The sequence below is a fragment of the Benincasa hispida genome, chromosome 9 (assembly GCF_009727055.1).
Source record: "Benincasa hispida cultivar B227 chromosome 9, ASM972705v1, whole genome shotgun sequence".
In the NCBI taxonomy this organism is placed as follows: Eukaryota; Viridiplantae; Streptophyta; class Magnoliopsida; order Cucurbitales; family Cucurbitaceae; genus Benincasa; species Benincasa hispida.
The window spans coordinates 19,598,078-19,620,714 of record NC_052357.1 but is presented as its reverse complement, the minus strand read 5'-3'; the positions used below and the strand labels follow the sequence as shown (position 1 = coordinate 19,620,714).

General features: G+C 34.6%; 2 protein-coding genes across 3 annotated transcripts; both read right to left on the bottom strand.

The window, feature by feature from the left end:
• Window positions 1-625: 625 nt before the first annotated feature.
• Window positions 626-3,045, bottom strand: LOC120087092 (universal stress protein Slr1101-like). 2 transcript variants are annotated; one of them, XM_039043973.1, is made up of 4 exons: window positions 2,629-3,045; window positions 2,417-2,511; window positions 2,095-2,216; window positions 626-924 (listed from the first exon to the last, which is right to left on the bottom strand). In XM_039043973.1, the coding sequence occupies exons 1-4, from the start codon at window positions 2,825-2,827 to the stop codon at window positions 825-827; spliced, it is 516 nt and encodes a 171-aa protein (XP_038899901.1). In that variant the 5' UTR covers window positions 2,828-3,045; the 3' UTR covers window positions 626-824. The 2 variants fall into 2 exon arrangements, with proteins under 2 accessions (XP_038899901.1, XP_038899900.1); XM_039043972.1 differs by having other exon boundaries at window positions 629-924; window positions 2,417-2,520.
• Window positions 3,046-18,610: 15,565 nt separating this feature from the next.
• Window positions 18,611-21,155, bottom strand: LOC120087093 (universal stress protein PHOS34-like). Its single transcript, XM_039043975.1, has 4 exons — window positions 20,912-21,155; window positions 20,738-20,832; window positions 19,422-19,543; window positions 18,611-19,016 (listed from the first exon to the last, which is right to left on the bottom strand). Exons 1-4 carry the CDS (start codon window positions 21,093-21,095, stop codon window positions 18,929-18,931), a joined length of 489 nt encoding a protein of 162 aa, XP_038899903.1. The 5' UTR covers window positions 21,096-21,155; the 3' UTR covers window positions 18,611-18,928.
• Window positions 21,156-22,637: the final 1,482 nt, after the last annotated feature.

The following is a 22,637-nucleotide window of genomic DNA, read 5'->3' as shown; positions in this document are numbered from 1 at the left end:
CATTTTAATTCATAATTGATTTTAAGGATTGATTAGTACTTGTACCATCAAGAAATAAACATTTGAAATACAAGAACGATCCCAAATTAGATGGAGATAATACATTTTCATTGCAATCATAAAATTTTCTAACTTGTATATTTGTTTGGGAAAATTTTTAGACTCCCAATGATGAAACTCCCTTTGTTCTCACTCATGAATATTCTTTTGCCGGTAGAATCTAAACTATTTTTAGAAACATACTAACACAAAGAAGTGGAGGTAGTTGTAGGAAATTTTCATGCTACCAAACTATTGAAAATTTTCCGTGATTAAATATTCTCATTTTTTAAAAATTAAAAAATATATATATAATTTTTACATTTTTAATTAAAAATGTATTTATTTACTTATTTTGAAAATGTAGTAATTCTTAATATAAAGAATGATTAAAAAAATCTTATTAGTTAGATATTAAATTTCAGTATCTAAATTTTGAACATAAATACTTCTCGAGATGTTTTTGTTTTCTACACGGCAAAGAGGTTTGTTTTTTTTTTTTCTTTCGAATACAATTAGAGGTAGAAAGATTTAAACCAGATTTCGTAGTTTCTAACATACTCGGATGTCAATGAGATTTAATTAAACCACAAACATGCCAAAGATATATATCCATTACACAAACACAATATACACACACTGTTGATTAAAAAAAAAAACAAACTGGAATCTACTTAAAAGAGAGTGAGATACCTTATTGTAATTCATCCAGCAAAAAGTAAAAAGGTAGAAACAATATTTACAAAAATGATATACATATAAGTTGAAGCAAGGTGGATTTTGAGTTATTTAGAGCCTGTTTTTGTAGGGTGGTTGATCTTCACAATCATGACCGTGCAAGGAGCCCGAAGGGCGCAATAATCACTCACACTCCCTAATAACGCCCTGCAATTCATTTCATCATCATCCATCAATGAATTTCACCTATACTATACTTCTATTTATTTATTTACCATAATTGTTCTGAATTATCCAATGTTCAAGTCAATGATGTGTTTCTCAAAAAACAAATTATAAAAGAATATTTAGATCGAGACCAAACTATTTTATACCTATGAATCTTTTCTTTATTTACAATAATATTGAAAAAAATTCAAAACTGCTGTGAATAAAGTATTTGGTGAAGAGAATTAGAAGACAACTAATATATTTTTGTTAATATTTAGTTTAATTGATAATTTAGATTAATTAGTGTTTAATTAATTATTTTCATATTTACTTGTAAGTCTATAAATAACCCATTTAGAGTTTGTAATAGGGAGCTTTTGTATATCCATTTTAAAATGAACTTTGTGTTCTCTCTAGAAAGTTCTCTCATATTTTAGTGATGGATTTCTCTTGCTACTAGTTGCATCAGTATTTAAGGAAAACAATCTTTAAATAAGTAAATAATTTTTATTATTAATATTAAAGAAATTATTTCTTGGAAAATATTTACGCAAAATTTTAGAACTACCAATGATCATTGTCTATCAATGTTCATCAATGTCGTCACTGATAGCTATCAGCCTCTATTCTTGATAGTTCTAAAATTTTGGTATATCTTATAAATGTTTTGGTTCATTTTTCTATATTTAAAAATAGCTCTTAATATTACGTACACATCAATAATATTTCATTAATAATTAAGAATGTTTCACCATTTAAATAAGTTGAGAATTCTTATTTAATAGTATCGTTTATTAATGATATAATGGAAAATGTTGATCATTTTATGTCAAGCCAACATAAGAACACATCAGAATGTTAGAAAAGACGGTATGTCGACCAAATTTGATACTTTTGCATAATATTATTATATCTCAATGATTGGTTAACAACATGAACATATTACATATAACTTGAAAATCTTATATTTTTAGTTATTAAAAAAGGAAAAATATCCATGTATACCGCTAAATTTTAGAAGAAGTTGTATCAATTAAAATTTTAGATTTGTGTTAATAACCAGAGATTTTGACGAATTTTGTATCCCTATTGTACTTAAAAAAATCGAAAAAAAAAAAAAAAAAACTAATAGCCATTAACGGATTAAATGTGTTTTAGAGAAAGTACCTTTTGATGGCTCCATGGCCACGGCTTCCTACCACGAGCACCGAAGCCCGATGCTTATTCGCCGCCTCGCACAGTACATACCTAGCATCTCCTTCTTCAACCTCAAATTCGACATCACAAACCTGCAAATCAATTCAATTCAACTCCATTGCTTTTTTACTCTCTTTTCTGTTTTCTACAGATTTTCCAAGTATTCTATACCATTTCTGTTTTCTCCATTAATGATTTACAATTCGGTCAGATTCGGGTATATCATTAACCACAATTCGAAATTCAAACGATTGAGGTAAGGTAAATCGAGAAATTCAAACTGGATCGTTACCGATTTTGCAGCACAAATTTCTCTGGCAATTTTGAGAGTTCTCGCAGCTTTCCTCTTCAAATCACCGTCCAAAGCTTGGTAGGTTTCGACCGATCCTGCAATTCCTGATTGTAGTTTCTGAGATCACTAATTGCCTCTCTAAGAACTCGATTATAGATTGTGGATGGATTTCTGTTTGAAAGTAATTAACAGAGGAGGAGGATCGATCTTACTTCCTGGTCCGGAGACGCCGACGAAGACATCGGGAGACGGTTTGACATGAACGACAACGAGCTTGAACGGATGTAATCGGACTGTTTGAGAGAAGAATTGGTCCAGTGTCCACTCCAGGGCGGCGATTGCGCATTCGCTGTCGTCGACTCCGATTACCATCACTGGCTTCGCTGCCACTGCCACTGCCGCTGCCGCCATCGCCGCCGTCGAAAGGATTCAGAACGCCGCCTGTGTATGGGAGTTGGTGAACTGGTGTAAAACGGGGGAGGAGGAGAAGGCGGCGTTTTTCTATGTTCGAGGCAATTTTGTCCACGTGGCAGGTCGTGTCAGCAATTTCTGTGCCATTAACACAATGTCACCCAGGTACTTCGACACCTTCGTAAACGTGGCTAAAATATTCCCAAAGGTACACTTGTCTGATGTAAATGGAGAAGAAAAATGACTTCTCATTAAGCTTCCTTATAGAATATTATACACAACAGAAATAACATAAATAATAAAACTGAATAACTAAATACTGTTATAACTAATATGCCCCCTCAAACTGAACTATACAAATCAGAAATTCCCAGCTTGGGTAATATGCTAAAAATCAGCAGATCCAGGAAGTGTCTTGGTGAAGACATGAGCAAGTTGTTGATGAGACCTCACAAGATGAAGCTTCAAATTATGAAATGACAATCAGGCTCAATATGTTTGGTTCATAGAAAATAGGATTTGTGACAAGATGAATGACAGCTTAATTGTCACAAAAGATAATAGTCGATTGAATAGCAGAAACGCACAAATCTTGAAGCAACGAAATGATCCAAACAATCTCACAAGCAATGGATGCAAGTGCCTTACTCAGCTTTAGCTGAAGAACGAGAAACCATATTTTGCAGTTTGGATTTTCATAAAACAAGTGAGTCACCAAGAAATATACAAAAATCTGAATTTGACTTTCTTGTATCAGGACATGATGTCCAATCAGAATCAACAAAAGTGCGCAACTGAAAATTCTTCGTAGGAGAAATCATAATACCTTGGCCTGGAGAAGACTTTAGATAACGCAATAAATAACGAGCAACTGTCAAATGTGACTTACATGGTCAGGCAATAAATTGACTCAACTTATTTACTGCAAACACAATATTAGGCCTCAAAATATTGAGATAAAAAAGTCGACCGATCAACCTCTTATAAGAAGAAGGATCAACTAACGCCGAGGTTTTTCCTTGTGTTAATGGATCTCCTGCAACAAACAAGTCTCGATCTATACAAAAACATGCTGCTTTTTCCATTCATTCCTTTCAGGATCCAATATCAGAATTCTTCAACTTGACAGTCGGATCCATCGGTACAACAACAAGCTTATCTCCCAAAAGATCAACATCTTCTTGTAAAGTATAATGTCTTTGAGAGATGGAATACCTTTCAATGAACGTTCAAGTTCAAGACCTAGAAAATACTTCAAAGGTCCTAAGCCTTTGAGTTTGAAACACTCATGTAACAAAACTTTAAGTTGATCAATCTGTTGAGAATTTGCATTAGTGATTACACATCTACATACATCAATAGTGCTATAAAAGTGTCACCCGAACAACAAACAAATAGAGAATAATAAGCTTTAGATTCCCTAAAACCAAGAGAAATCAAAGTGTCAAAGAATTTAGCAAACCGCTGCCATGAAGCCTATTTATTTCTTTAACTAGTAGACTAATTTTCCATTCTCTGAAGAGGAAACATGAGGCCTATAACAAAGAGGATCCATGTACACTTCTTCAAACAAATCACCATGCAGAAAAGCATTGTTCACATCCAATTGTAACAAAGGTCAATTATAAGAAACCGCCAATGTGAGAAGAACTCGAACTATTACAAGCTTAGCCACGGGAGAAAAAGTTCCTATAAAATATAACCCCTCTTCTGAGTATACTCCTTTGCAACGAGTCTTGTCTTATAACGTTCAATGGAACCATAAGCACGATGCTTGATCTTGTAAACTCATTTGCAACCAATGCTATATTTTATAGGAGGCAAACTAACAATATCCCGAGTATGGTTATCTTCCATAGCTTAAAGTTCAAGTTGCATAGCTTCTTTCCAATGATCAAAAGGTATGGCTTGGTGATAAAATTGGGACTCATAATGGGAAGAAATGGCTAAAGAAAAAGTTCGAAAAGTTGTTGATAAATGGTTATATGAAAGATAAGAAGAAATGGGATAACGGGTAGAAGAAGAAGGCAAGGAATGGTTGGAAGCAAGACTACAATGATAGTCTGGTAAGTATGAAGGTGGTCTAGCAACTCGAGTTGTTTTGTGAATAGGCTTAATGGTTTCAGGTGGGTTAACCTGACTATTTGTAGGCATGGTAGGATTATTGATAAGTTCATTTTGTTCTAAAATTGGTACATAAGGTATTGATGTTTATAGGGGAGCTGGTTGGATAGTGTTGGGAAAATATGCTTCTGGATAAGGAAAAATGGGGGTTGTTAAATGTGTTGAGTGTTAGGTTATATGTCCTAAAACTCACATTTTGTAAAATTAAACAATTCTATTTTCAATAAAGAAGTTATTAAGGTTCATTCAATAAAATTGTTATTGAATATGTAAATTGCACTTGTAAAAACTAAATCCAATAAATAAGTACTTGGACTTTATGTGGAGACATAAGAGTGGATCAAGTTCAAGTAGATACCTAAAAAGGTCTATAGTATATGGATAAGGTTGGGTACCTTATTTTAGAAACACTATCGGATGCGGCCCACTTTGTATTTAGTACAAACGATGTGATCCTGAATTGTTCATGTGGAGACATGCGAATGGAGTCATCCTATACAAAGAGTTTGTATAAGACCAGACCAAGAAATAAGTCACTCTTACTTGTTTACTATTTAAAAATAATTATTTAAAAGCGATGACCTTGATAACTTGACCTTAATCCTGAGCTAACGATAAATTTCTATTTATTCAGGATTATCTTTAGATTTGCACGAGTAAGGGTTGACTCAACAGTGTCGGCTCAATAAGTCTCTCATTTCAAGGGTAAGATAGGGTAGATAGTTGAGGACATAGGGTGCAAGATGGAATTTACTCCTACCCGCTTTTAGAGATGGTAGAGAGGTTTTTTTTTTCCTTAAGTGCTAACTCCGGGTCTTGAACCCAAGGAGCCACACCCTCTCATTGTCCCAAGAGGGACTTGATTTGATGATTGGATCACAAACCAATTGTTCATTAGAGGATTAATGGGACTTAAGGAACAAGATGTAATCTTAGGGGTAAAACAATTTTTGATCCAGTCGTTATTACGAACAACCTGTAAAATGTCAACTTACTGATCATGGTTAAATCAATAGGATAAAAATATATCTACAGTGAGGGGAGTGCAACTACTGGGCTTTAATGGAGTGACCCGGTAGTTAACAAATGTTGATTAATTAGGTTTAAATAGTTTAGCCAATTAATCTCGGATCGTTGGAGCCCATGATCTGTTGGTCCATTAGGCCCCCTTTACTAGTTCATAAACGAACTAAACCTTAGAACAGTGTGATGAGAGAATTTGAAACGTTCAAATTTGAATTAAGGAAATCATTAATTATATGTGATATAATTAAACGTTTAATTATCGAATTAAACAAAAATTGAGAGTTGAAGAATATTTAAATATGATTTAAGTATTAATTACATGAATAGGGATTCATGTTTAAGGAATTGGTGTTTCTAGAATTTAAATTTGATATTAAATTATTTTAATTAATTAATAATTAAATTTTTTTAATTGATTATTTAAATTAATTTCAGATCAATTTAATTTAAAGAAATGAATTTTGTTTTTCAAATTCATTTTGATTTCAATTTTTGAAAAAGTTCAAAATAAGGAAATAAAAGATAGTGGGTTTTTCCCACTTATCTCACTATTTCAATCCCTCTCCCACACAAAGTGCATGGGGATTGTAAATCCTAAATCCTACATTCTCTACATATATATGTTAGCCATGTAGATATTTAGGTAGTATGTGAAGTTTATAGTTTAATGTAGGGAAACAAAGAGGGAAGAAGAAGAAAAAGAGGGAGTTCTGGCTATATGGCAGTCGAGTATTAAGTTTAATGAAGAAGTTTAGAAAAATTTAATTAGTTAAAATTATTAAAATTAAGTTTTCCAAGGCCGAAATGGACTATATCCATTAGTGGGCGAGGTGGCGGTTGATTATTGCATGCATGAGAAGGCAGCCGAAAGAATAAAAGAAAGATGAACTTCAGAAGCTCGGTCTGGGCAATTGACTCGAACGATCTAAGTGAAATTGGTGTCATTTGAACGCTGGAAGAGTCTAGTTTCTGAGGTAGGGCTTTCGAAGAAAGATCACAACGGAAGAAGGTCAAAAAGTGAGGAGATTATAGAAGGGTCGAGTCCTCGGATTAATCGAGGCCAGTGAAAAATATCGGAAGCTCCAGGCCAAATCACAAAAGATTTAGGGATGCAATTTTAAGGTAATATCGTTAACACCATTATAAGTAAGTTTGTAGAAAAATTTTTTGTAAGATAAAGTCTGGAGTTTGAGTTATATATTTTGGAAGTTAGAACTAGAAATTGTTGAACAAGCAGACAACTGCTTGAATTGGGGCCAATGATGAAGATTTAAAGCCCCAAATCAAACCATGAGAATTTTTACACTGAAATTTTAAACTAAGATAGTTAACTCAATTCTAAACAAATTTGTAGAAGGAAGTTTCTTGAAATGAGTTCTGGATTTCAAGTTATAAATTTTTTAAGTTGAATCAAGAATTTGTTGCGTAAGCAGACAACTGCTTGGGAAGATCAAGCCAGCAGCTCACCCAAGGAGCGAGAGCGAGACAAGTATCACGTAAGTCTCGCTAGTCACTCAAGTCTCACTGATTTTTTCCCTAGTCTCACTCAATTTTATGCTAAGTCTCACTGATGATGATAAGTCTCGCTAAGGATGAAAGTCTCGCTAGTTTTATGCTTAGTCTCACTCATGAGGATGGTCTCGCTCATGATGGCAATCTCGTTAGTGTTGATGGTCTCACCGGTGATGGTCTCCTTAGTAGTAATATTGCTAGTGATGTTGATGAAGGTCTCGCTAGTAAACCTATTTGAAGCATCTTAATGGGAATTATAAGGAATCTAGTAAGGAATTATGTTGTTTTAGGCCAAGAGGAGCTGGGAGAAGCCTACAAACTATTAAAAGCCAAGATGAGTAGTGAATGACTAAATAATCTCAATGTTTCCAATGTTTTAAGAATAAAAGACCATGCGATTTCAACAATATTTGATGATAAGCTTATATGTTTTCAAGCAACTAAGTTTTATGAGATTGCATACTATTTTCCTCAAGTATGTACTTGTTTTATCACATGCCAAGGTAATATGTTAGTTTTATTTCAAATTAAGTATTATATGTTGAAGCATGCGTGTTAGCTCTAAAAAAAAATTATTATTCCTTGCCTAATTCAAACTCGTTAATAGATTTTATGTATTTATTTCTCTATTTTGTAGGTAACGAGCAATTAAGAGATAGAATTAGGGATTTAAAGCTGATCGAGGCTAATTTGAGGTATCCAAGCTACAAGGGATGTGAAATGACCAAAATACCCCCAACATCAACGTCACAACGCTGCGCAATACTCAAGCCCAATGTTGTAAGATAGTAGTGTAGCGTTGCAACGCTCCTTTAGAGTGTCGCGATGCTACAACATTTGACGGACGTAGGAGAATCACATGTGTGAGTGAGCGTTGCAATGCTCGACCATAGCGTTGCAACGCTGCCCTAAGATTTTCTATAAATGTCTCCTTTTGCTAGGTAAAAAATATGTTGAATTGTATTGACCCTAAAAAGGCCAAAACTCTTCATGGAGGCCAAGAAGAGGCCTTGATTTGTCTTTTTCCTCTATATTTTCAATATCGTAGGTTAGATTTACTTTTATGGATTATGAATTTGTATTGGATTATATCCCATTGGTTTGTCTATGAATCAATGAGGTAATTTCCTATTAGTTCTTGGATTAAGTGTTCTTTGTAATTTAATGAGTTATATGTTCAATTTTGTGCTTCAATTAAGAATTATATTTTTCTTTAATCCTGCATGATTTAGATTTGCTTTTGTGTGTTGGATTGACGACCCTATCACGATTGCATGTCTTTGCTAGTTAAATTCAGGCTCGCACGTATCCTTGTAATCGTCAATGCTTTTAATTTACCCTTGTAGCATAGATTAGATGAACATGCTTAGAAGTATAGGCTGACCTTGAATCTTTGCATCATACATTTAATCTAGATTTAAAGAATACTTTGATTATTTGAACATGGCTTTCCTGACATTTAATCAACATAGTTGAGTCCTTGATTTTAATGCATGTGTTTCTAGTTCCTTATGGCCGCTAAGGACCCAATTGCATCTAGAAGCATGTAGGCTAGTTAGGACACACCCTTTCCATCTTGAACTACGGATTAGGACGCTCGATTTGGTTTGGATTAATATATTTTCGGCCTTTGTAGAGATTGATTAGTTCTTATCAAATTAAGTAGCTATGCATGCATAATTCGAATATTGGTTATTTGGCATATAACAATGAATTTATTTACATCGAATGGGCACTTGATCTGAGAACTAAACGAGTCCCTTACCATTCCATATATCCCTTGCAATTTACTTTTCTTGCATTTTCCTAAATCGAAACCAAACCCCCTTTTTTACTGTTTTTTCCACAGTCAATTCTAACACGAAAAGAAATTAATTCTTTGCTTCCCTGTAGTTCCACCCTGCACTTGCCACTGTTGCTACGTTTCTGTAGTGATAGGAGTAGTTCGGTGATTTACAGATTATCTTTTGCTACGCAGTCCTTTTTCAGAATTAAAATGACACCGAATCGGATCCGAACAAAAAATGGTGCTGTTGCCAGGGAGGCAAGCAAATTAACATCTTTTAGTTAGAGTTGACTGTTATATATATATATATACTTTCCTTTTTTTTTTTTTTTGTCTATTTGTTCTTTTATGGCAGATAATATCAACATGTATGGTTTTCAATATGCGGAGCAAGGATAATTACCAAAGGTAAGGGAGATTTATGGCCTTAGAGATCAAATTTCTGAACTAACCTCTAGTGTGCGAGCTTTGGAAAATATGCGGGTTCAAAATTTGTACGATCCTGAGTGCGGATATTATTCTCCTTGGGAGTTAACTGGCCAAACACCGTTGCCAATGCCATATCAGTCTACCCACACAGGTATTCCTTTAGAGGATATAGTTAGGGAACTTTCTAATAGCTCTAGTGAGTTTGTGTAGAAATGTCCCTACTATTATCAAGAGCCCGTCAATTTCCAGCAGGACGACCTCTATTTCAAACATGAGGTCAGAGTTGAAATTCAAAATTTGAGTGACCAAATCACTTAAATTGCTGAATCAGTAAGGAAACTGAAGGAGTCTTGCGAATCATCCTCCGAGGATGCCAAGGTGAGCAGTGGAGATATGAGCATCGAGGATCCCGCAGAACCAATGGTTCCTTAAATTTTTTAGCAAGGTAAGGCGTTGGATTATTTAAAGTGTGAACGTACTAATGACTTTTCTAAGTGGGCAGGAAATCATTTAGAGCCATCCCGTGTCTGTGGCACTGAGCTTGACCTTGTGATGGAATATGCGTGGACTAATTCGGACGATGACGTTTATCTTCTACTACAACAAGAACAAGTTAGTGAGGTTAAGTATGAATATGGGCTTAATTTGGAGGAATTTTAGGTAAAAGAGTTAGAGGCTTCCAAGCCTCGCCCTGTTCATTGTACCGGTATTCCTCTTATTTTTAATTTTGCTTGCCTTCGCCTCACGAGTCAGTTGAGTCAAAGCCTTTCTTTTTAGTTGATTCAGTTTTAGGGTCTTTTATTTTAATGCCGTTTTCAAAACATAAAAATAAAAAAATCGACCTACCTGGTTCTTTTCAGAAGATGGGAATGCTTATGGCCTTGTTAGGCCATATCGACTCATCCAAGAAGGGACCGGAGAAATACAAAAATTTCTTTGTACCTTGATAGGGGATGGGCCACGTCGAGCAACCGATGTTAAAAAATTTGTGCTCCCTAGACGCAACCAGGTTTTAAAAATATATATTTTTTCCTTTTTTTGTTTTATTTTATTAGGTTAAATTTTTATTTTATTTTTGTTTTATTTTGTTTTTATTTTGGGTTAATTTTCAATAAAAAAGAATTCGAAATTAGGGCACAGCATCGACAGAATAACGTTAAAACGTTGCGTTTGTCCCATTCCTCTTCATCTTCTTCATTGATTTCTCTCAAGCCCGAGCCATCTTCATCTGATTTCCTCTATTTTCTTCACTGTTTTTCACCTCTTGCACGATTCTTTACCCTATTTTGTCTATCTCTCCACATTTTCCCTTAGATCTATAGTGATATTTGTGGGTTTTTCATCCATTCGTGGTCTAGTAAGTTCTTGAGCATTTTTTCAGATTTCGTTGCTTCTAAGGTAAAAATCTTTAGCTATTCTTGTTTATTGTTTTATATTAATAGTGAATGGCTATATGAAATCCATTTTTGTATAATTTTAGCTTGATTCTTGTATGAGTTTGAGACTTGGATGTTGATAATATTGAATAATATATGAATATGTTGGGTTTTTCTACGTGCAGGTTAAAATTTGGAGTTATTTTTGGATGTTGGGGGGGTAGGTTTGGTAGGTTTTAGAAGAAGAGTGTTGGAAATTATCTAGGAACCAAATTTTGTGAGCCTTTTTTCTTGAAATATCTAGAATGGGTCCTAGAAGAGTAAGAAGAAGCGAAGCTAGCACTAGGGGTGCTGTGAGATTTAGGAGCATGGATATGTCCGTCTCTGGTTAGATCTGGCACGCCTTTGTATGCTCCAGATTGATGTCAGTGCTGCGTCTCACGGACATCACAAGGGACCGAGCCAAACTCCTTTATTGCCTTGTCCAAGGGATGTCCATCAACGTCGATCGAGTCATTAGGACGTTGATCCATCATTATGGACGGTGTTCCTGAAGGAACTCTTATTCAAGAGTACCTACTATCAGAAGTGGATCTTTAAAATTCATTATGATAGAATTTCCACATATACATTCAAACATACTAATATGCATTCATAATGCTAAATTATTGACATGTTCAAAGGAACAATAAATAAGAGATCGAGAGAGTCATACCAGTTGAAGACTTATTCTTTACAGCAAATCTCGCTTTCGCTGAGACGGTAAGCTATAGCTCAGAAAAACCCAATCGTCTACCTCGAACAATCTCCACACAAACAGAAGGAAATGGGGACGACCCCACCACTCAGAGCCCTCAGTATTCTTGGAGTGAGAATCCAAAGGGTGGACTTTGTTCGGATTTGGTAGAGGGAAGGAGGAAGGGAGACCGTATACAACGATTAAAAAAGTGGGAGAGATAGGCTCATCTATCGTATAGGCAAAATGTTTGATCGTTTAGGTGAAGTATATGATTGTGTAGGAAAAGGTAAGCGATCATCTAAACGATCGTGTAGGAAAAACTAAGCGATCGTCTATACGATCGTTCCGTAAATATCTGGTGCTAAACGATCCCTTAGGAAAAGGTAAGCGATCATTTAGTAAATAGCTAGCGTGCACGGATGTAATCGTTAAGCGATCACTCAACACTATTGTATAGGTAAGCGATCGAACAAGCACTATTGTATAGGCCCAGGTTTTGCTAAACGATGACACTCTTCAACACAATGTCCGCACATCCAATGCTTAACACATCGTGAGCTATTTAAGTGTCTCAAAGTGAGCTTTCAACTTACTCATCTGTTATGAAAACAGAAGAGACACCGTCCTATTACCCCTTTAACCGTCCAATTAATAGAAAATGAATATCATCTCATCATATCCATAACTTATGAATTAATATCATATATTAATTATAGTATTTTTCCTCCACTAGATATAAATCATATTTATATCCAATTTTCTCCAAATTAATGTATCTCATACATAAAGTTAATTATATCATATATAATTAACGAATTTAATCATCCCTCTTGTCAATTTGAACATTTCAAACTAACCCAAAAACTGACTCTTAACTTGTAACCAAGCTACCAAGGGGACCTTATGAACTTATGGCTCGAAGCTCCAACGGTACGTGAATAGCTGACTAAACTCTTTAGTCACGATATCCACCATCTATTAACTGCAGGCATTCCACTAAAGACCGACAAGTTGAACTCTTCTTACCATAGATATATTTCTATGTCCATTGGATATAACCGATCATCAGTACGATGACCCTTCACAGATGCTCGTAAGTACAGCTGGCCAATTTACCATTTTACCCCTGTAGTTACATCTTATTTCTTAAGTACCACTGATCCCTATAATGAACAATACAATATAGTCCTACTATGTGTGAACACCTCTTGGGCTATAAGAAGGTGTGTGGCGCCACATCGTTCAAGCCCCGGGATCAGCCCTTAAGAGAACAATCTATCTACTTATCCTTGCTTCAGAGAAAGAGTGAACTCCATTTTGTGAAGCTGAGTTCCCAGCTCCCAAATCAGACGAATCCCCAAAGTGGAAGGTTTGAGTCGGTGCTCTGACCACTCGCACCCATGCAAATCAAAGAACCGCACTCAATAGTAGGAGTTTCCAACTCACTTAGAATTGAGGTCATGTTACCTATGGTCATCCTAGTGAAGTGAAGTCTCAATCATGAACGGAGTTATATGAAGAGATGTTAATATTTCGAGGTCAGGTCTTATACAAACTCTTTGTATAGGATGCCCTCGCTTACATGTCCCTTATACAAATGATCAGGATCAGACCATCTGTGACAAGTCACAACACATGTAACTATTCCACAAAGCGGGTCGCGTCCGTAGTGTTACTAGGATAAGATTTCCTTCCTATATCCATGTACTACAAACCATTTTGGTTGTCACTTAAGACATGATCCACTTGTATGTCACTACATACATGCTCAAGTTACATAAAGACAACCAGGGATATTAAGTTTATTGGTTTGTGGTAAAATAAAAAACATCTAAATGCGCAAAGTCAAGAAGTGAAGTAAATATTATATATGTTATACATCATTAGTGTTCTTACAATATTGTTTACAAACTACAGGACATGAGACTCAAACCCCAACAGTTCCACCACCAATAGTTTAGGTCACTCGAACTTGATTATTGAGTTATGCCGGAGGTCCGGGGTGGAGATCTCTGATGACGAGGAGAAGATGGGGGTCGTTCTCTCATCAGTTGGTCATCGGTCTCAGCCTTCTGAGGGAGAGGAGTGGACCAGCCTGATGATGATGATGGCGATGATGAGGAGGACGGAGAGGATGAACAAGCTCCAGCAATAGAGACAGCCCCCTATGTTGGTCCCCAGGATCAGATCGACATTCCAGTGGGAGGGGAGCCCAATGCAAAGTAGGCATACAGGATGTCAGCTGAGGCACTCTGGGTAGCGATCAAGTCACTACGAGGAGTTAGGAAAGTGTCCGCCGAGCGAGGCATATGGAGAGAACGGTGAACTTCATTGCTGAAGAGATTCGTCTCTACTATGCCAACATCGGTTTCCAGAGTGGCCTTCAGAGGGACCCGGGACTGATTGAGGCTTGCTTCTTTCTTCCTACTCTATTTTATTTCTTTTTGTGTGTCCTCGATTATTTCTTTTCTTTTCTTTCCCTTTTCCTTTTATCATTTTAGTTTTGCTTATTTCTTTGTTTTGTAGGTTTTATTTTGTAGTTTTTCTATTGTCTTCCCTTTCTGGAAGCCTTTCCAGAGCCTTACCTATTTTTGAGCGAGGGGAAGAGCCCAATGCCACCGCCATCCACGCGCGATATTATTATCAGGGGAGTTTTTCTGTTCCCTTGTTTTCATTCTTATTGAGCTTTACTTAGAATACATTGGGGGCAATGTATGTTTTTAAGTTGGAGGTGGGGTGCTCGTTGGGTAGTTTTTCTATATATTAGCTTGGGGTCCTTGAGCGTTGTGCTCGGACTATGCCGTATGCTTTTATTGCCTTGCTTGCCTGTTTGCTCTGTTGTTATCATGATAGTCTACGATTCACTCTTTCTGTAATGAAATTTGCAAGAAGGAACGTTAGGATTGCATGATCATGAAATTTGCCCTAGGATTTCTGATTAGGGTCATCCTAAAGCCAAGGTTTCTGATGAACATTTTGTGAAAGATATTAATACTGCATCTGATTCTGTTTTGGAAACTATCCTTTCTGAGTCTATTCCTACTGATAAAGTTGGCTCTATTTCAATAGAGTCAGAGAATGTCTTATTGCTAACTCGAATGTGCATGTATTGAATGATTTTGTTAATAAAGTTGTGTCTAAAACTTTGATCTCCATTGCATCTTTACATGTTTATATTGATTCTGAAGTTTATATTGATACTGTTATTCAAGAAGTTGAAAACCCTAGTAATGTTGAATAAGGGGTTAGGGTTCCTCCTGTGGAAGTTATTGGGAATGATCCAAATGTTATGGAAGCTGAAGGTTATTTTGAAGGTTTTCATGAGAATAAAGATGTATAAAGTGTTGATTGTGAATATTCTGATGATAATGTTCCTCTGTCTCAACATTCTAAGAAAAAAAATCTAGAGATGTCAAAAGTGTTGATAGTGTGTCATTAGAGACATCTGATTTTGAATTTAGTCAAGATGAGCCCGAGGATGTATCTGATTCCTTTGAAGACAGTGGGTTGAAAACCTCTGCTGATCCTAACAAGCCTTCTCCTAATCGGTTTACTAGAGCATCTGTCAAAACTCGAGGAAAGAAAGCATCTACTCCTCTGCATGTTTCTTCTGTTCCTTTAGATGAAGTATCCTTTCATACTGAATAAGGCATCAGCATGTGCAAATATGTAGTGTAGAGGAAGATTATTGATGAGAAAGAGCTGTCTGATCATACTCATGAATATTTTGATCTTGTTAATATGATTCTGCAAGCCCAACTGGACAAAATAGTGTTGAATTTAAGCCCTTTTTATTCTTAATTAGTGCGAGAATTTATTGTTAATCTCTCTCTTGAGTTTGATAATCCCAACAGTCCCAATTTCCAAAAAAATGCATGTGCATCGCCATGTGTTTATCTTCAATTTTGATCTGATTAATAAGTTTTTGAATCAGACAATGTCTGTAGAGAATCCTGAGAAGCGACCATCTTAGAGGGAGCTGGTTTTTAAGTTAACTGGTGGGGCTCGTTAGTCTTGGTCCAAGAAAGTGCAATTATCCACTACAATCTTGAGCTCGAAATATGTTGTTCTTCATAAGATTTGCATATTCAATTGTTGTCCATCTTTCCCATGAGTCTGTTTATCTATCTCTCTAGCTACTCTGTTGTTTTAGATTAGTACTGGTACTTCTATTGATTTTGGTTTTTTTGTCATGAATCAAATCAAACGTCATATTGGTTCTCAGACTTTAAAGCTTTCCATTTCTTATCCTCGGTTGATTTGTGGGGTGTTACTAGCTCAGAAACCAAACATGATTTATTGTGATGAAGTTGATGGTCTAACTCCAGAGGCTTCAGGAGTGTAAAAATATTGTGCTTGGTTTTCTGACAACAATAATGTGTGTAGCTTTGGCCTCATTTGCTGGAACGTCCTCTTCTAGTGCTTAATTTTTTTACGAAAGAAAAAGAGAGAAGTAGTGAGTGTGTGGTTGATGTTTGGTGTTGGATCATGGTGGTTGTTGTTCCTTTTGTTGTCATCTTGGTGTTTTGTTGTGCTTATATGAAGATTTTGTTTCTTCTAGTTGGTTTGTGCTAGTTCTATTGATGTTACTATTTTTGTTAAGACTTATTCAATGACATTTAGTCATGTTTGACTTTTGTGGTTATTATTATTCTATCTTTAAAAATTATAAGACAAAAGGGGAGTTTGTTGGAGATATGTTGATTAGCTTTATAATTTTCTCTAAGGAAGTGGTTTTGCAATTGTCTCAAAGAAAGTATTAACATTAAGTTTTGACAACATATTTGTTTCTCTGTGAAATACTTTCCTTATCTAGAAATATCTTAATGTGGTATTTAGTCTAGTATTTTTCTTTATTGTGGCGCGATTATTTTCTCCTTTTTGGGAGATGTTTTCTTTTCTGGATTTGTCTATAAAAAAAGTGTCTTGGTTTTCTTTCGATGAGCACATTTATTACATCAATTTGTGTTTTTTAGAGCCAATCATTTGCAGTACTCTGGCTGAATTGTTCTACACTATGTTCTTGCTCATTGCTCACTTTATTTCACTGTGCAAGTTCTTCATCAGTTGATTGCAACACTTTGAAGATTATCACGGCTTAAGGGGAGCCTAAGCCATAGCTTCCAGATAAGGGATTCTCAACCTTAGGGGGGGCCTAAGACTCAGCTCCAAAGGAGGAATTCTCCGTCTTAGGGAGATCCTAAGATTCATTAGTGAAGGGAGTTCACTGACTTGAGGAAAGATATCATCGTGGGACTCCCATCGTGGGAAGGAGTCTCGCACGTTGTCGGATGCCGAAGTGTCAGACACTAATATTAACATACTTATGAAGAGCCTAAGTTTAGTTGGGAGGGAGACTCACATCTAGGGAGAACCTAGGTGTCGTGTGAGTTAAGCTCTATATGAGCCACTCTAGTAGTTGGTGTATTACAGATAAGTGATAAATTGTAAATTTCTTAGTATTAGTAGATTATCTTTCCTGGGTTTTCTGCCCCCCAGAGTAGATGTTTATCACCGAATTGGATTACCAACTACTGTGTGCCTTGACTTGTTTACTTGTTGTTGGTATTTTTGTTGTTACAGTTGTCAGTACTTTTCGTTTAACATCAGTATATCGATTAGCAAGTCACCCTAACATTTTTTTAGATTTGATTTTAAATTGATTTAATTGTTGTTTTAAGTTATGTACTGTAATTATTGGATTATGGTACATCTTAATAATTTTTTTAATCAAATTTTTTCGTTATAATTGTAAATTTTAGGACGCTTTTTGATTGTGTATTTTAAATACACAGTATTTGTATACACTCACTTGAGTTGTTTTTTAGTAATTACAAGGCATTTTTTTAGTTCTTACGAGGTATAAGATCTAAATTATGTATTGACAAAACTATAAACAAAAATCTAACATTTTTTAGTAGATAGTATTTTATACATCTCAAATTAGACATATACTTCATTTGACACAATTTTTGAATTTTTATATTATCTACGAATTTTATGTTAAAAGATATATTTGTTAATTTGTTGTTAATAACTTTTTCTTTTCTTGTTTTTAAGAGTTTAGGAATGGAAAATAAATAGTATTTTATACATCTCGACACATTTTTTGTTTTTCATAGGTTGTTTCACGGATTTGTTTATTTGTTTGCTTTTGTTTAAATTTGAAGGATTTATTTGTTTTTATTTGAATTTTAAAATTGCTAGTATCTTAATTATAGATATTTTGTTAAGGAGCATTTTTTATATTTGATAAATTCTATTAAAATTGTTTGACCATTTATTTAAAGAAAAAATCTGGAGGGCCATTTTTTAAAAAGTCAATTGACCATTTGTCCAAAAAAAAACACCCTTAAATAAAAGGGCTCTGACACTTCGCTCAAAGTAGAATATTTCAAGTATTAAAAGAAATCTAGAGAACGATCAATCTAATTACATTTGAAACGATAAATTCATAGATAAAAAAAAAAATCCATTGTGATCCAAATCGGTGCCCTAAGTTCAACTCGGTCCAATTTTGTTATATTTTCAAAACGTGGCCCAAGTTCTACTCGGTCTAATTCTGTTATTTGGAAACGTGTTTTCAGCTTCTAGTCTGAATTTTGATTACTTTATTTTTCTTCGTAAAAACTAGATCTAAATTTCCATTTTAATCGAACTTTGAAGAGAGATTTGTGTAGTCTCTAAACTTAAATTTATTAAAATAAAAATTGAAGAATAAAACTAATATTTAATGTGGGGGTTGATTTCAAACCTTACCCTGAATATGTCTGTATCCCACCTGAAAAGGATGGCAAAAGAAATTGAAGGCATGGTATTGGTCAACCAAATTAACTTTAAAAGATTTCAGTACAAGTTCACATAACCTACTCAAGACAGAGCAGAACAGAGGACTTTAAAAATTTCCACAACTCAAACCACTCTCAGATCACACATAAAGGAAGCTTTATTATAACAGAGCAGAGCTTTAGGCATTCACAATTCGCATCATCAATACCAGACCTTCATTTTATTCGATGATGTATAATGTTGTAGGATTCTCCCAATCTACCATATCATTCGGGATCCCACTATCACTCGAGAAAAGGAGCACAAATTAAATGAGATCTCTAGTGCTTGGTTTTAGGCTTCTTTACAATCATCACGGTGCAGTGAGCATGATGAGCACAATAATCACTAACACTGCCTAACACAGCCCTGCCATTAAAAAAAAAAAAAAAAAAAAAAAAAAAAAAAAAGATTGAGCTAAATAAATTACTTCAACTAACTAAACATTTGACCAAAAACTCCCTTCACAATGATTTAAACTTTTGGTACTTGTTTTCTTTGTTTCCCAAATTGGTCCCAGATTCTAACATCTGGGATTAGATCATCAATTGGGTTTAGTAAGCACTATAAAAAGGAGCGCATTACCAGACTTTGGTTTCAAGTTATCCTAATTTGAAACCCTCTCGGTATACTAATTCAATTGTGTGAGTGATAATGCTTTGGGAGGTGTTTTCTTTGTAATTCGGGTTGGAAAGAGATTTTTAAGAGAGTGTTTTGTTTGTAATTTGAGTTGAGATGAGATTTCTGTGTTATTGTAAATTTATGGAGAATTACCTCTTTATAGCTCCATAGCCGTGGCTTCCAACAACCAGCATAGAAGCATGGTGCTTTTCTACAGCCTCACAAAGTACATTCCTGGCATCTCCTTCCATCACTTCCAACACAACATCATGCACCTGTATATAATCATCAGGTATATTAAAAAAATTCAGAACAAAAATCCTCAATAATAGATTGGATAAAGTTTTCTCAAGAGGATGCCGTTCTCCAAAGTTGCTTTAGACGCTAATCAGAATCCAGTTCATCTTTTACCATTTTATATCATACACGAATTCTATGAAGAAGAAAAATTCCCACTTTTTTTAGCTAAGGGTACCATTACAAATTATATGAAAAGCATTTCCTTAGCATTGATTAAAACATATCATGCTAAGGAAAAGCATTTCCCACTTTTTAGTTTTAAAGGCATTATTACAAAAGTCTAGTTCCATCCTGCTGTACCATTAGACCATGGAGGTGGGGACACTGAAGTCGGACACATAAATTGAAGAACCAAACTAGCTACAGTAGTTGGCCCTGGTTTCTAATATATCGCCTTTCCATTGCTGTATTAATGTTTTGTTCAACAAAAATGTAAATCCATTAAAATTGTAATAGAAAAATGAATCATATCAACATTAAATACTAATCATAGACTTATAGCTTATGCTAAGGAATCTCATTCTTAATCAATTTTATTAGGTAACACTCACTTTACTTTTATTTATTCTTTATTACATTAAGTCTTTTTCTTTCTACCTTTTACGATCCTACTATGATAGCATGAATGCAAATATGTAAATCCATAGAATTTTAAATTTAAAAACCATATCAACAGTAAAATACTAATCACAGTTGTATAGTTGTCCTAGATGTCTCTAGAGCATGATATGTTTAATCATGAATAAGGAATTCATTCTCGATCAATTTTATTAGGTAACAATCACTTTTTACTTTTACTTATTCTTTATTACATTAATTTCCTTTTCTTTCTACCTTTTAGGCTTTTACAGTCCTACTATGATAGCATGAATGAACAATATAATGACGATCTTACATTCTATATACTTCCTATCCTATTTCAATTGAAAATCACTTCTATTGAACAAATTTTTTTAGGATTTACTGTCAGTGCACAAATTTTCTTTCCAAATATTTGTCATTTCAGTCTGCTCACATTATTTCTGGAAAACAAAGCGGATCCTAAATCCACAAATGTTACCAGCAATAGCGCCAACCGCCATAAATAACTAAATCAGTTTAAATAAACAAAACTTAGAACGCTCAAGAAGTAAATCCGGTTATTAATTGAAAAGAATCAAGAGGATTACCGATCTAGCGATGCAAATCTCCTTCGCTTTCTCGATAACTCGCGCAGCAATCTTCTTCAAATCCGAATCCACATAGGGCAGAACGTCAGCCGCTCCTGCAATCGACAGTCGTTACGACCGGTTTATTTACTAATCCACAATAGATTAATCATAAATCAACCAGAAATCAATTACCAGGTCCGGCGAGACTGACGGCGGAGGAAGCCAAAGGTTTGGCGTGAACAACGATGAGCTTGAACGGAGAGTTAACCGGAGAGATTGGAACGAGGAGATGGTCTAAGGTCCACTCGAGAGCGTAGAGACTGTGCGCACTGTCATCGATTCCGACTATCATCGCTCGCTTCTCTTCAGTCGCCATTGAAACGAAGCTTCAAGAATCACGGCTTTGCGTCAGAAATGAACGAATTTTGTTGAGAAACGGAAGACGAGGGCGCGTTTTTATAACCAGGTTGGGAGGCTGTTAATTTCCACGTGGCAAAGATACTGCCACCTCAGCCGCCAGTTGGAGAGTGAATGCCACGCATCGAATATTGGATGTGGACATTCGTTTTCTTAAAAAAAAAATAAAGAAATTTGTTTGTTTATTTACTTTTAGTAATGACATTCGGAATTTGTCGAATATGATGGAGAAAATTTCTGGTTCTCCATTAATACTAAGATTTGTTTCTATAGTCACTGCCCTGAAACTAATTTTGGTACGACTTCAGTATCAATCGTTACTGTTAGTTGCTCTCCAAATTAATACAACTCTCAATTTTAAAAGTCAAAATAATAAATCTCATTTAATATTTAATAAAATCGATTTAAAAAATCAAATAGATAAATAATAAATAACCAAATCCACTCGAACAGATGGATGGCGGCAGCAATGCACGTATGTGATAAAAATGTAATACTTACATCACCACCACACTTTGGAATCACCTCTAGCATATTTTGCTATTTATACTTTTTAGGTATTGCTTAATTTTCCAATGTACTCATTTCCTTTTAACCTTTGCTATGGGCCTAAGTCCAAAAGTTATTTTCAACAATATATATTTCTTAAATTTTGGATATAATTTCTATTTGGTTTTTGCATTCCAAAATACATTTTTACTCCAATTTTGAGTTTAATTCATATTTGGTTTCTAAGTTTCAAAAGGTTATACTTTTATTATTGAGTTTTGGGTTTCGTAGTAATTTGGTTTTAGAGCTTCATTATTTATACTTTTAACCTTCATTTTTCATTAAAGTTATAAACCTATATTAAGTAATTGGTATTTCTAAAAACTTAGGGAAAAATGTAAAATATTAAAATCTGATGGCCAAATGAAAATTAAACTTGAAACTAAAGGGTATCAAAAAGTGTTACATTTTGATACCTTAGGACTAAATTGAAATTAAACTCAAAATTTAAAAGAGAAATGTGGTATTTTGAAACCTACTAATTAAATGGAAACCATATTCAAAATTTATAGACTAAAATGATTTTTCATAATTATCTAATTCAACTAGATTCCAAATAATTATTAAAATTATGTTAATGTGGCAATAAATTAATAGGAGTACTATTCACATTGATATAGAAAGTATTTCAAATATGAAATGATATGAAAATTTTTTAGTACTCTTGCAGTATGTTACTTCCATTTATTGTTACATACATCAGCGGCTTTTTAAAAGTGATAATGGAATTGACTAGCATTAAAAAAATACTTATAAAGGGCAAAAGTAGAATATGATATTGTGTAGTACTAGAAATACGAGATAAGAGTAAAAAGACAAAAGTAGAATATGATATTGTGTAGTACTAAAAATACGATATAAGAGTAAAAACGGTGATTTATGTCAATATGACCATAATTTAGTGATAATTGAAACATATTTTTTTTTCGATCCACATCACAAGATAAAATAA

What these genes read in the sequence shown, in the direction of transcription:
- LOC120087093 (XM_039043975.1), bottom strand. Translation starts at nt 21,095, where the DNA reads ATGGCGACTGAAGAGAAGCGAGCGATGATAGTCGGAATCGATGACAGT. An exon ending in AGATTTGCATCGCTAGATCG is followed by an intron (nt 19,544 to 20,737) that starts GTAATCCTCTTG and finishes GATTATATACAG; the next exon opens with GTGCATGATGTTGTGTTGGA. An exon ending in GGCTATGGAGCTATAAAGAG is followed by an intron (nt 19,017 to 19,421) that starts GTAATTCTCCAT and finishes TTTTAATGGCAG; the next exon opens with GGCTGTGTTAGGCAGTGTTA.
- LOC120087092 (XM_039043972.1), bottom strand. Translation starts at nt 2,827, where the DNA reads ATGGCGGCAGCGGCAGTGGCAGTGGCAGCGAAGCCAGTGATGGTAATC. An exon ending in CGGCGTCTCCGGACCAGGAA is followed by an intron (nt 2,521 to 2,628) that starts GTAAGATCGATC and finishes AACTACAATCAG; the next exon opens with GAATTGCAGGATCGGTCGAA. An exon ending in AAATTTGTGCTGCAAAATCG is followed by an intron (nt 2,217 to 2,416) that starts GTAACGATCCAG and finishes ATTGATTTGCAG; the next exon opens with GTTTGTGATGTCGAATTTGA.